This window comes from Malania oleifera, chromosome 4, assembly GCF_029873635.1.
Source record: "Malania oleifera isolate guangnan ecotype guangnan chromosome 4, ASM2987363v1, whole genome shotgun sequence".
Lineage (NCBI taxonomy): Eukaryota > Viridiplantae > Streptophyta > Magnoliopsida > Santalales > Ximeniaceae > Malania > Malania oleifera.
Window position 1 is genome coordinate 34,305,837 of NC_080420.1, and position 14,269 is coordinate 34,320,105.

Consider the following 14,269-nt stretch of genomic DNA (forward strand, 5'->3'; position numbering starts at 1 on the left):
TTTTTCAAAATCGGCGAATGTAGCAGAAGAAGGAGACTCATAGAGCGGTGATGGTGATATGCTTTCTGTTTCATCGGTTTCTAATCACCTCACAGATTCTTGGATCCTAGATTCGACGTGCTCTTATCACATGACACTAAATGAAGATTGGTTCGGCATCTACAGGTAAGTTAATTCTGGTTCTTTTCTGATAGGAAATGATGTTTCATGCACAATTGTTGGAATAGGAAACATCTGAATTAAAATGTTTGATGGTATTATGAGAACATTATGCGATGTTAGGTACATACCTGATCTACGAAAGAATTTAATTTCATTGGGCACTTTGGATTGTAATGAGTTTAGTTACAAGTCTAAAAGTGGGGTAATGAATGTGTGTAAAGGCATTTTAATAGTCATAAAGGGATAGAAATTAGTGGAAAATATCTATGCACTACTGGGTACTGCAATTGTAGGTGGGATTGTAGCTACAAGTTCTGAGTTAGATAATACTGTCTTGTGACACATGCGGTTAGGGCATATGGGTGAGCGTGGAATGATGGAACTTCATAAAAGAAATCTTTTGAAGGGTGTCAAAACATGCAAACTGAATTTCTACAAGTATTGTGTTCTTGGAAAACAAAACAGGGTGTAGTTTAAAACAGCCACACACAAGACAGAGGGGATTCTTGACTATATTCATTCAGATGTTTGGGGGCCAGTGAGGGTAACAACATGGGGTGGACATATGTACTTTGTGAGTTTTATCGATGATTACTTATGAAATGTCAGGGTGTACTTCATGCGGCACAAGTTAGAGACGTTTGTCAGGTTTAAATTTTAAAAAGTTGAGGTGGAAAACTAGACTGGGAGGAGGATTAAATGCCTCATGCCATACTATGAAACTGAGTACACTGATTCAAGGTTCATAGAGTTGTGCGAGCAACATGGCATAATGAGAAACTTTATAGTGCGCAAGACGCCACAACAAAATGGTGTGGCGAAAACGATGAATCGAACTCTAGCTAAAATATTTCAGTGTCTCAGGTTGAATGCAGGGCTTGCAAAGAACTTTTGGGCCGAGGCGAAAGAGTGTTTTCGCTTGAGAGGTAACTCCACCTAAGTAAAGGAGAGAGGCGAATCTGCCTAATGAAGGAGTGGGGTACTCCCCCCAAGTAAAGGAGAGAGGTAACTGCACCTATGTGAAAGAGTTTTTGTAAAAGGTATCTCCGCCTACTAAAAGAGAGAGTTTTCTCCACCTATTGAAGGAGGGATTGTAAAATCCTCATAGCGAGTTGTTTAAGGCAAGGACGTAGGCACGGTAGACGAACCTTGTAAAAATCTAGTGTTCTTCTCTACCTTAAATATTTCTTATTTAAAATATATTCATATTGATATTGAACTGATGTGGATGTTGTTAATATTGTCTAGTTAAGGATATTCATATTGATATTGACCTGCGGTGAATATTATTAATATTGTATAGTTAAGCATATTTATTTCAATATATATATGTTGTGAATGCTAAGAATCCTCTTGCTTTTATTGTGTTGATTGAATTAATTACTGGAATCATTGCAGTCACTCAGCTGTAGTTGAGCACATCTTTATTGATTAAAATCTGTTGTAGTTGAACATAATTTTTGTTTGAAATTTGCTATGAACACTGCTATTTGTGAGGAGATTAATTACGTATTAAAATCTTAGCTTAAACTCTTTTGTATTTAAGAATATTTATATTGGTATAGTTGTTTGTTGAGAACACTTTTGTGATTATTAAGAAGTTGGAGTACTTGTGAAAATCATAATATTTAAAATTGGTTAAGCTTCTGCGCATAAAATTTTTAAATACCCAATTCACCCCCCTCTTGGGATGACACCTCGACTTTCAACCCCGTCAAAATACGAAGCTCAAAGGCCCCTAGCCTCTTCTAAAATGGTTCTAAAAGTGGTTAGTAGATGACATTAGGGGGCATTCTTCAGAAGAGCTGGAGGGTCCTTTGGTTGTACCAATAATCCCGACTCCTAATTTAGAATCTCCATCACCCTATCAAATTGTTCCATGTTCCTAGCAACTTTACGTCTATGAAGATGCTTGTCAATTTGGTTCTGCAATCCTACCCATCCCTTCTTCAATAAATTAAGGTTCTTAACCACTATAAGATTTCTCCTTCCCAAATTCTTCTGAAGTCTGAGAGATTCTTGCTAGGTTTGCCATCATTTGTTTTAAACACCACATCTTTTAAATCTAGCTTAACCTTCTTTATTTTCTTTTTTTCTCTAAACCCACATCTATCTTGTCAATATTGGTGGAATTTTTGCACCAAAACATTATAAGAAGTTCATGTTGTGTCTCATCATTGTGAATAGTTGCATGATTGCAACAACTTTTCAAAGCATTTTTGTCATTTGAATGTCTAGCTGATCCTATCATATGTTGTACCAAATAATGCCGAAACCAAAGACTTGGCTTAGAAATTAAAATGTCACATAGCTTAAAGGTATGATTTAAAACTAAATTACGACAATAACTAAAGTCCTAGGTAATGGAGGAAAGATAAAGAGACGTAACTTCACATTTAACTTAAAGACATCATACATTAAAAACATGAGGCTATCTTATGTATAAGAGGGGAACCATTGGAAAGGCTAAGGCATCTAAAAATTCACCTCTTTAACACTAGTACGAACCCATTATTGCTAACTTGAGCGTCATAGAAGAGCCCCGAAGACCACCAAAGGTCTCCTAAGTTTTTTTTTTTTTTTTACTTATTGATCATAAATGATCGCCATGAATTGTGGAAGCAGACATTTGGTTTGAGTTTTGGCATCAATAATTTCGCATCATCTATGAGAATTTGCTTCTCGACGCGAATTTTGCAATTGGAAAAGAAAAAAGAAAGAACATTAGATGTGCTTCAATTGCAATTCGTCCTAGAATCTAGTGAGGGGAAAAGGGGAGAGGTTGAGAAATCCCCCAGCTCCAATGCCTAGGGAGATCAAGAGAAAAAATAAAAGAAAAATTGTCTTAAACATCCAACTTTCATAACTTTTATGTAAAGTGAAAAATTAAGGTTCGAGTCCTTTTTAAATTTACTACTTAAAACACCTTAAAGCCTGATCGTGACCAAATAAACTAAGGGTGAATTCAGTTAAACTTAATTTGGTTTTAACCTATATTGAGTATCGAATTGAACTGAACAAATCAACTTTTAATATAATAAATCATTACTGAATCAATTGTTTTCTCAAAGAATTATTCTAAATGTTCTCCTACGTTTCTGATGTGGGACTTGACTCATAGCATTCTGCTAGGTTAATGCTGAGTGAACCGTACCTTGTCTCGTATTGAAAGATTGAAAAAGAATGGGACTAACCTTTTCTTATATAAATTCACTTTACCCTTTCTAGTCTTCTAAAATCATTTAGCAAATTATCTTAGCTATACTTCCATCAAAATCATTTAAAATAATTTATACGTAGGAAAATAACAAGGAGAGGGCTTAGCCTAAAAGGGACACCAAGTAGAGTTATAAAAGGCCACACTACGAGGAGTCCATGTAGTACAAAAAGGATAAATAAGCTAATTGACAAAATGGTCAAGAACAAAGAGCCAACAGACTCACTTGTGTTTTCCTGATTGCAAATGATCGTGAAAAACTATAGACACGGAGATTAGGTTTAATTTTGTGGCAACAATATGCAGGTAACAATTACACTATTACTTATAGATGATAAACAAAGCAAGTCTAGATAATGTTCATATCCATTCTAATTCAATTCTGGGAAACCCAATTTGCAAAACACGCACCCTTCAAGAGAACACATTAGGAACTATAAATTGTATGCTCATGCTCATGACTTGTCAAGTGCTTCAAGGCTCTTTGGTGCAGCAAGGAGTTGCCTGTTTCCTTCTTCCCCCTCTCAAATTTAGATGCAGCATCTCATTTAGAACATCAAAGTGGGGAAATTGTATCCAAAAGCAGTACAATTGAGTTTAAATTACAAAAGGAAATCAATAGGATCTTCTTTGATTAACTAGAAATTTTATCCAAATTGGAGCAATCCTGTTCATGCTAGAACTCTTAAATCAAGCAGCAAAACCAACCAAGATGAAACTAGAAATGGTTATGCTCCTCAAATTAGTGTTTGAAACTATAACATGATAACTTGAGAAATAGCAATTCAAGACACCATATGCTAATATGCTTTCCAATACTTAGTGATAATGATGCTGTGACCATGACTTAAGAGCAGTTAAATCAAGGATAACTAAAAGAAGGGAGCAAGATCTAAGCATCATCCCAGAATAGCATGATATATGAAGCCTGAAATCCACTGGTCATTGGCATAGTTGATAAGAATGAAATATAATTAATTTTTTTATATTAATAATTTAGACGAGGGTGACAAATAAAAATATAAGATATTGCTTACATCTAAAGTTGCTTGTATGGGAGAACTTAAAGCATGACACTGTAAACCTACTGCACATTACAAACGAAGCCAGAAAAAATATTGGGACATGTATTTTAGATACTTGAACCAAATTAGATTGTGATAGGTATAGTATGAGCTTAAACCTATGGAGAACATTTAGAATCTACAGCAGAGAAGGCCATGCCTCCAATTCCCATGCTTTCGGAAACGTCTCTGGTCAGCTTTTGCCATTCTTACTGGACTGCTATTCCATTCTGACTGTAATCTGCATGTGTCATCAATATTAGCCATTAAGAAATGTAAATTTACATATATAAGGCAGAATATGTATAAAAATACATATAAACAGTTTACAGGCAATTACACTGGGAAGGCAAAGGAACGGGTGCTGGTGGTGCTGCTATCAGATCGAAGAGACAGGCTGCCTGAATATGCTACCGGCCCAGAGTAAGTTATGGCTCCTGATAAAGGACCTGCAGCAGAGAAACTTGCCTCTCCAGTGCTGTGGTGAAGTAGGCTTGAAAGGGCGACGCCACAATCAGATATCCTATCATCAAGCCTGGACAAATGATGAGTCTCATGAGGTTGCTCATAATCATTGCTTGCAGGGTGCTTCCCGCTGCTGCTTGCTGCTGGTGTTGCGGAATCGAAGTGGAAGGTGATGCTCCCACTCTCCACCTTGCTATCATAAGATAGCTTTTGCATAATGCTGCTACTGTTCAATTCCTCTCCTGCAGAAAGAGCAGGGCTCTCCAAGTTCACTTCCTCACTCGGAACCTGTAATTATACCAGTACTATCAGAATCACATTCTACAATGCTCTCTCTCTCTCTCTCTCTCTCTCTCTCTCACACACACACACACACACACACACGTGCAGAAAAGTCATTTTTCTCAACATCAAGCTGGAATTCAAGTGTTGTCTGGGTCTAGCATGAGGAAGACATCTAAATCTACCCTGCTATATGGCCTTCACACAAGACAATACAAGGGAAGGCATCTTTTAGATTCTCATGGCAGCAGACAAGTAAACCATGCTATCCAAGTAATTCGTTTATGCAGAATGATGATATAATCAGGTTCATCCATTGTGTGGTGACAATTGTGTGGCCGGTCACATTATTTGAGGCTAATATTTTTCTCAAATGAGGCATGGTGGCAGAATTCCAGCTTGGTTGCAAACATCAACTAAAAGAACATTAACCTCAAATGAAAGACAGCAAACATTACAAAAAAGACAGCTAAGGGGAACTTTTCACCTTTCGAGAAGATGAATCCATTTTTTGATTAGTTGCAAAAATGAATCCATGTAAAGATGATTTAGTAATCATGCCATAATTTTGGCACTAATAAATGTACCTGAGCAGACGATTGTTCTACTTCATTGCCATCAAACTTGACCAACTTGGAGTGGGACTTCTCTGTATCCGACTCTCCCTTAAAAGGCATGTTTTCAGGCGTAATATTCTCTTCAGCAGTATCATTTGCAATCTTGTCTTTTCCATCAATACTTGCATCATTTTTATGAGTTGGTTTCTTAGAATCACATTGATCAGCACCATCCCCTTTACTGTCCTCTTCTGAAATTTTTGTCTCCTCAGGTATTATAAAAATACTCTTTTCTTTGCTCAGTTCACTACTTTTATCACCATCAGGAGTTGGGAAGGTGCAGCTATCTGTATGCTCATCCTTATTCTCAACCAAAATCTTGTCCTGAGAAAGCACTCCCTCATCAACACAAATGTCTTTGACAAAATGAAAAGTAGGTTCTTTGCAACAGACTATTGACTCTGGCCGGCCACCTTCAATGACATTTCTATCAGTGTAGAAGTGTATGCCCCTTTCTAACAACTCTTTGCTGTTGGAAGGAATTGCACATTGTGTGATGGTATCCTGGAACTTGTTCATATTAGCATTCGTAAAATTATCAATAGAATAATTATGCTCAAACGGCAATGGCTCTGCAGCTCTATCAAAGCCCTTTATAGCACAAAAGGTTCTGTTCTTATCTTCCTTCATGTTGCCTAACTTGGATACAGTAGTGTCCTGAGCATCACCATTGTATTGAAAAGGCTTACAATCAGGCTGGTGGACTAGCGATACATGAGAAAAGAAGGGGTTGCCATCTGCAGGTACATTTAAATTCTCAGAGACTGAACTAATACTACAAAAAAATAGAATTCAAATTCATATTTATTTTGTTCTGCAACTAAAAAACCATACTTCAATGACACACGGATATTTTTTAAAGACACTACAAGACAAAGCAATTACTAAACATAGGATGAGAAAACAAGAAATTTTAAACTGCAATCATCTAGTTGACTCCACGAGTCATTTTCAGACTCTTTAGGATCCAGAAATTCAATGATTGTTGAAGGGATAAATCCACCAGCTATAAGTAAGGTTCGCAACCAATGCTCAATAGATTAGAGAAAGACAGATGTTGGAGCCCTTACATAAAAATGTCTACATGTGATACAATAGTAACCACCCGCTGTCATGACCATGCATTTACTTGCTGGAAGAATCAATAATATAATATGAAAGGCAGAGATGTTGAATATAATATGCCAGAAGCAAGAAAGTTCAAAAGAAAAGGAAAGAACATAGTATTACCAAATTTCATGGTTTACATTGGCAGAGAAGATAGGAAAATTCTTGACCACTGATATGAGCAGTAATTTCAAGTGAAATGTGCAAATCTTGCAGATCTCAGCGATTGGGAAATCCACCTACCAAATTACCGTCCAGTCAGACTAGCATGCAAATTCAGAGAATCCCAACTCCCTCAAGGGCACATAAAAGAGTATTTAGGAGCATACATCACTCTGGCTCTGCCAAATATGCTGGAAGTAAATATAAAGAATCTTTTTCTCAGACATTTGAAAATCAAACCACCATTGCACAAGTCACAAAAAGGCAGCATAAGTCATTCATTAATACAAGCAGCAGAATTATTGGTAACAGCTTAGAGAGTCCAGAATAAACATTATCTTTAAACAAACAGAAAAGAGTGCCTTCACTACAGGAGAACTGGTGCAAAAGCCAAATATAATATAAAGTAAGCACATAAAAGGGGTCGAGCATGGTAAAAGCACAGGGCAGTAATTTAAAATATAGAATGGACAGTTTATATTGAACTCAAGATCAACCAAAAATGCAACAAGGAGAATATAATAGTGGGAAAAAAACCGCATATATGCATCACCAAAAGAACTAATTAACTACCTCCAAGATCTATTCATAAACATGAGTCTATTTTTTCCAAAGGAAACTAAAATGAGGATATGTGACACAAGAACATTCAACATGCTTCAACCACAAATTACAAAGGAAAAATGAACTAATGAAGACAGGAGTACATAACACCACAGTAAAATCACTCCAGAGCTGAAATCATCTCCTAATTCAAAATTATATCTGTTTTTTCGTTTCAACAAAATAATCCTTATCTACGCTATAAAGCTTGCATAGCAGAGCAACCGAGATCAATTCAGTCCTATAGGTCATCACTAGAAATACTGGGCAAGAGCACAAATTTTCCAATATTGGCAGATGGAAATAATTAGACCAGAGGTCAGAATCATGTAGTTAGAGCGCTTCACTCCAATTCAGAAATTTGACGGGCTATCACTAAAACACCACAGAGATTAAGCCAACTCAAGGTTAACCAGCCATCATATTGGAAGTACCACTAGGGATTAGATTAAATGCATGGAAGAACGGTAGAAATCTCTAGTCCATAAAAACTTTTGTCAAACCACAGTGGAATCTCAAGTTTGCACAGAGAAAAGAAAAGGACAACAGAAAAGCCAGCAACTTTTTGAACTCTTCCATAAGCTTTCAGCTGCTAAACTTAAACATAAATATAGAGGTAGAGGACCATCCTTTTGAAGGCAACCCCAAATCCACCATTCACTTTGTCTGATAGTCATGATCAGATCTACCCAATTTATATAATAAAAAAACTAGCTAGGGTTTTTACCATCCTGCTGAGAAAATCCTAAGGGGGTCTTTATCTAAATCTTGTGCAGAATCCCAAGATGACAGAACCCGAGAGATCTGAATCAGATCCCAGCTAATCCGTAACCCCTAAAAAACAACAAAAGCAGGGATCAAACAAAAACAAGAGAAATTAATTAATTTAGAACTGTCGTACCTTTATGATCAGTCACAAGAACCCCTCTCTGTTTATTCTTCACAACAGACAATATATTCGTCTTTTTCCCTGGCAAAAACAAAAACAAGAAAGTTAATGAAATTATATATGTTAGCAGCAAAGGGCAGCAACTTTAATGTGAAAATTAAACAAAAACAAGAAATTTAAAAACCCAACAGTAGTTCCTGACAAAGAAACACAGCTAATCAATGGGTAAGACATGAAGAAGATCAAACGTACTGAAAACTACTCCACGGAGAGAGAGAGAGAGAGAGAGAGAGAGAGAGAGAGAGAGAGAGAGGAGGAGGAGGAGGAGGAGGAGGAGAACCTTAAATCCCATGTGAAGCGGAGGAAGGAGAGTTAAGGTGATTAAAGGATGAAGCAAGCAAGCATAGCCGGCAGGGGAGAGAGAGAGAGAGAGAGAGAGAGAGAGAGAGAAGGGAAAACAAAGACAAAAACAAGGAGTAAAAATAACTAAATGTATTAAATAAAAAGAGCTTGTGATAGAGGGAGCAGTAAATTAACTGAAGGCATTCATAAATCAAAAGGTCAACTGTCTCGCTTTCACTGCGTTTTTAATTCCACAGAGCAGCAGCTACTCACACTTCCCTCTTCAATGCCCTCCCTCTCCAGACAGGGAAAAAAAAAAAAAAAAATTAATGATCCACACGCGCCCACACACACGCAATTTTCCTTCCTATCCATACCTGTCCGCTCTCCGTATCACCCCTTTACTCCGCGAGAAACCAGTTTCCAGCAACTTTCCCGTCACCCAAACAGCCGGATCAGTCCCAAGATCAAAACCCAGATAGCGATCGAATAAGAACCGTCTGATTCGCCTCGGATCCCCCAAATCGAATAATCCTTTCGTCGAACACTTGGAAGCAGCGCTCATCAATCCCAAACTTAAAAACACAACACAAGACAACACTGTGCTACACTCCTCACCTCAGGACTCTCGAAACCCTCTGACAGGTAATCGAACGAACATCACGACAGCGGACCGTATCCCTCAGGCCGGCGATTATGGCGGCCACGCCGGCGAATCTCGGGTTTTATATCGTGCGACCAGCTCCTAAGAGGTAGCCGCTCATTTCACTTCCTTAATTTAAAAAATTTATTTCATAGGACCCATTCTACAGGGTCCATTAGATGTGGGGCCCGCCGCGGGACCCAGTTTTCCAAGTTCCGTTTCATCCTCCACACTGATGGGGCCAGTACGGACGAGATATGGGCCATTGATCTTCCGCGAGGGATTGCAAGGGCAGAAAGGGGGACGTACTGATACAATGGTGGGCCAGGTTGTAGTTTTTTGCAGAATGTAGCGGTGCACTGGATCGGCGCCGCTGACGAGATACTCGGGGGCGACTACTTTAATTTTAAATCATGGGCACCGTAGAGACAATCATCGCACGTCTGATTGGGCCGCACACGTGTCGGTAGCCGGTGGTAGTGTGCGTTGGGACGGACAGCGAACCCCTCTGTATCATTTATTGGAGGGTTTATGGTAGAAATGATAGGGTACAGTTCAGACTACCGTACGCATTTGAATGTTGTTTAGTAGCATCACAAAAAGTCACCCACATGGAGGGTGTATGATTATTGATGATTCCACGTGTGCTAGTTGCATGAATTTTATTTTATTTTTTCCTAATCATGTAGGATTCAATCGGTCAATTATTTTGGAAATAGTGACAAATTAATAAATATTTAACTAAAATATAAGTTTAATTTTGTAAAGAAAATCATATTCAAGGTGTGCAAATTTTTAATACACCGATGGTATTTAATGGGTTAAAAATTAGTTCTTTTCAGGTTAAAATAAAATGACAGTTAGAGCTTTGAGTTATTATGATTTGATAATTTTTTTAATATTAGTTCTATCATTAAAAAAGGAAGTCTGATATTTTTTTATGTTTTTTTTGGTTTATTTATCTTTTTAAAAATAATCCCTCGACAAACAATTATTGCAAATTATGAAGATGTAAATAATTTAATAATTTTTTATTTTAAAATTTATAAACATCTCTTTAACTTTTTATTATCATATTAATTCTTATTATCTATTAAAAAATAGTAAATTCCCCAACATTTTTTTCTCAACTAATTTGTTATATATTAATCTTTTTAAAAAAAAATAATTTTTTTTTTTTCACATGAATGCCAAAACTTAGGATAAAAGAAAATTTATAGAATCATATTGGCAAGTAATTTTGCTGTGGAGAATGAGAGTGGACCAAATATAATGGGGGACATGTCATGAATTAATCATGGGATTTTTTTACGGAAATATTAAGAAAAGAAAAACCAAAAACATAAATATAATTAGGTGGGGCAAAAATTACAAAAATAAACTCAATAGAATTTAAAAAATAGATTGACTATTTTTTTTTTTATAAAAAAAAACACACAAAAAAGACAACCAAATTTTCCAAAAGTTAATTCTGTGTCAACTAGATGCAAACTGACACCCTGCCAATCTACGCACAAAAAACAAAAAAACAAAGTCAGTTCTCTATTTTTTTTTTCTAAAAAAAATATAGAGGCTGCAGGCTGTCAGTTCTGTGTCGACTTGACCCGAGCTGGCACTCTACCAGTCTACGCACAAAAAAAAAACACTCGATTCCTTTTTTTAAAAATATATAGAGACTGCAAACTGTTAGCCTCTTTAATGTGCATTGTCATAACCGATTTTCCAAAAGTCGGTTGAGTTCAAAACCGTATTATTTACCTAACCCGATTATATTTGTATTTTTTATTTTTTTCTTAATATTTTCGTAAAAACCTCTTAATCATAGGGTCATGCCCATGATAACTCCAAGACCACCTCATAAAATCATAAATTAGGGCTTCTCATTTTTTAATGAATTATGAAGATGACATACCAAGTTTATGTACAATATATATTTTTTAATGTATAATTTTATTTTGGATTCTTAATTTTTATTTTTATTTTCAAAGGTGAACAAATGAAGTTTGTAATGTAACAATTAAGCGTTGCATTAATAATGAGTATTAATTACCCTCAAGGTGTGGTTCAGGTAGTAGTGCAGGCTGCGGGAGTGTCTTTCACGAGGTCAGGTATTCAAACCCTCTAGGGTTCGTTTCTGTCCCTGCACTCCTGAATTTACCTTCTCTTTAGAGTTGTGGGATCAACTTCAAGGGGCGCAGAATTAGTCATATAGATCGTAAAACAAATACGTGGATACCCAGTGCGTAATTCAAAAAAAAATAAAGAGTATTAATTTAAAGTAATTTTAAAATTTATACTATTGATTAGGAAAGAGGAGATAGCTTTCAATCATACCTATTGCGTCTTTGCTTCTTTTTTACTTCCGAAAAAAGAAATCATTAACATTTACATGTTAAGATATCTGAATTTATGATGATGTGACATTTAAAAGATTGCATATTTTAACTCTGGCATTGACTCTCAATTTGGGCATTAACTTTATAGTTAATTGGGATAAAAATTTTTAATTATACAATAAATATTTTTATTTATATATACCTTATACTATATATAAAAATATGAATATTATAAATTATTTAATGTACAAAAAGTATCTAGCTTTTTTTAATAAAAAAAATAGGCTAAAAAATTTAAAAGATGTAATCATAAATCAATTTGTAGGTCGACAAATATATCCACTTGGAGTTGATAAGCATACCAATCTGATAATAAATGATATGGAGGTGGGTGGTGGCACTTGGCTACAAATGAGGTGCCTAATATATTTAAACAATGTATAATAAATATAGTTTAGATTTTTTAAAAATAAATTGATATTATGTCAAAGCATAAATATTCAAGATTATTTATAAAGATTTATCTAGTATTTGGAATTATAAAAAATATATAAGCATAGATATGGACATAAAATATAATTGCTACGTGATATATAGATAGAATAATATAAGCTACAGTTATGTGAAAGAAAAGGTATGAAAATTTCACATAAGTTGAGTTGAGTTGATTAAGGCTCACTCTACTTATTCGAAACATCTTTTAAAAGTAATATCGTGAAAATTACAGATCAAAGTGGATAATACTTGAGGCTCCAACGGTGATTCAGGTGGTAAACTAAAGACTCTCCTAATTAAATTACCAAGATCCGAGTCTTGAGAGTTAAAACATTTCATTTGAGATAATACTTTGATATTTAAGTAGATAAGGATAGAGGGATGAATCCATTATCTTGGTGGATTGATCAAGTATCCAAAGGGTCTCGGACATCCTCATTTTTTAAGAAAATAAAAACTTACAAGAATTTGAGGCAATATATATTTAGCATATAACATGTATTAATATGAAAAATCTAGTTCAATTTGTATAAAAAGGCTTGATTAATAGTGGTTCATTGAAACACACCTCTATCCCAAATTTTCCCTAGAATTAAAACCCAAAATATCTATTGTAATATGTCACTCATATCGAGTGGAACACATGTACAAAGAAAGCAAGCTAAAGAAAACAAAGAAGCTGGTGTGAAGAAAAATCGTCAACAGTTTGCATAGTACGTCAACGGTTTCAAGCAGAAGCTAATTAGGAAGAAAATCGTCAACAGTTTGATGAAACCGTCGACGATTTTTTTCGGCATCATTTTTGAAATTTAAATTGGGAAGATCAATAGGTTGGGTATACAGAGGCAAATCCTCTGCGAATTAATACATGAGTATTTGAGGGATTCTCTAATACCTATGTATGTCTAGGGCTAGTATAAATACAATGATGTGACCTTGTTTTTGATTGATAGTGAATTTCAGCCACCGTTAATTTGCTCCCATGGACGTAGACATTCTGCCGAACCACGTAAATTTTGTGTGTTGTTTTCTTGCTTTCATTATTTATGTGTGTTTCCGTATTATTCGTCGTAATTATTGCACAATTGTTCCATATTTTTTTCATTATACAACAATTAGTATCAGAGCTAGGTTACGGTGGTTGGGATTTCTTCTATGAAGTTTGACATTGTCAAGTTCAATGGATCTAGAAATTTCATATCATGGCAAAGGAGGGTCAAGGATCTATTAGTGTAGCAGAGCATGGTGAAGGCATTATATGGAAGGCATGGACGATATTAGTTGGAAGGAACTGGAAGCGATGGTTGTGGCTACTATCAGACTTTGTCTGGATGATGACGTGATGTATCATGTCATGGATGAGGAATCATCGGCGGCAGTTTGGTTGAAACTGGAAAGTCGGTATATGTCCAAGTCATTGACGAACAAGCTTTATCTTAAGTAGAAACTGTATGGTCTTAATATGTTAAAGGGTTCATATTTGAATAAGCACATCAATGTGTTCAACCAAATCATCAGTGATTTGAAGCGAGTTGATGTGAAGTTTGAAGACGAAGACAAGACATTGATGTTACTGAATTTCCTACCTGTTTCTCCTACGTACGAAAATTTGGTTACAACTTTGATGTGAGGAAAGGAAACTCTTGAATTGGAGGAGATCACAAGCACACTTTTAGGTTTTCATCAGAGGAAGAAAGTCATCGATGAGAATCTACAAGGTGAAGGGTTTGTGGTGAAGGGTAACTAGGAACATGAGAGAAGCAAGTTTTGGAGTGGACCGAGTAACAGTAAATCTCGGTCCAATTCCAGGAAAAGGAAGGAAATACGGTGTTTTAAGTGTGAGAAAAGGGGCACATAAAACAAGATTTTCCAAATAAAAAAAGGG

At 35.9% G+C, this 14,269-nt stretch overlaps 1 protein-coding gene across 11 annotated transcripts; it reads right to left on the reverse strand.

Moving 5' to 3' along the window:
* Positions 1-4,339: 4,339 nt before the first annotated feature.
* LOC131153251 (uncharacterized) lies at positions 4,340-9,670 on the reverse strand. Of its 11 annotated transcripts, XM_058105431.1 has the most exons (7): positions 9,288-9,670; positions 8,581-8,649; positions 8,407-8,513; positions 7,038-7,153; positions 5,778-6,544; positions 4,784-5,196; positions 4,340-4,684 (listed from the first exon to the last, which is right to left on the reverse strand). In XM_058105431.1, the coding sequence occupies exons 4-7, from the start codon at positions 7,045-7,047 to the stop codon at positions 4,576-4,578; spliced, it is 1,299 nt and encodes a 432-aa protein (XP_057961414.1). In that variant the 5' UTR covers positions 7,048-7,153; positions 8,407-8,513; positions 8,581-8,649; positions 9,288-9,670; the 3' UTR covers positions 4,340-4,575. The 11 variants fall into 11 exon arrangements, with proteins under 11 accessions (XP_057961414.1, XP_057961419.1, XP_057961418.1 ...); XM_058105436.1 differs by lacking the exon at positions 8,407-8,513 and having other exon boundaries at positions 4,340-4,677; XM_058105435.1 differs by lacking the exon at positions 8,407-8,513.
* Between the last annotated feature and the right edge of the window lie 4,599 nt (positions 9,671-14,269).

What these genes read in the sequence shown, in the direction of transcription:
- LOC131153251 (XM_058105427.1), bottom strand. Translation starts at nt 8,920, where the DNA reads ATGGGATTTAAGGTTCTCCTCCTCCTCCTCCTCCTCCTCCTCTCTCTC. An exon ending in TCTCCGTGGAGTAGTTTTCA is followed by an intron (nt 8,650 to 8,820) that starts GTACGTTTGATC and finishes TGTTTTTGCCAG; the next exon opens with GGAAAAAGACGAATATATTG. An exon ending in TAGAACAATCGTCTGCTCAG is followed by an intron (nt 5,197 to 5,777) that starts GTACATTTATTA and finishes GTATAATTACAG; the next exon opens with GTTCCGAGTGAGGAAGTGAA.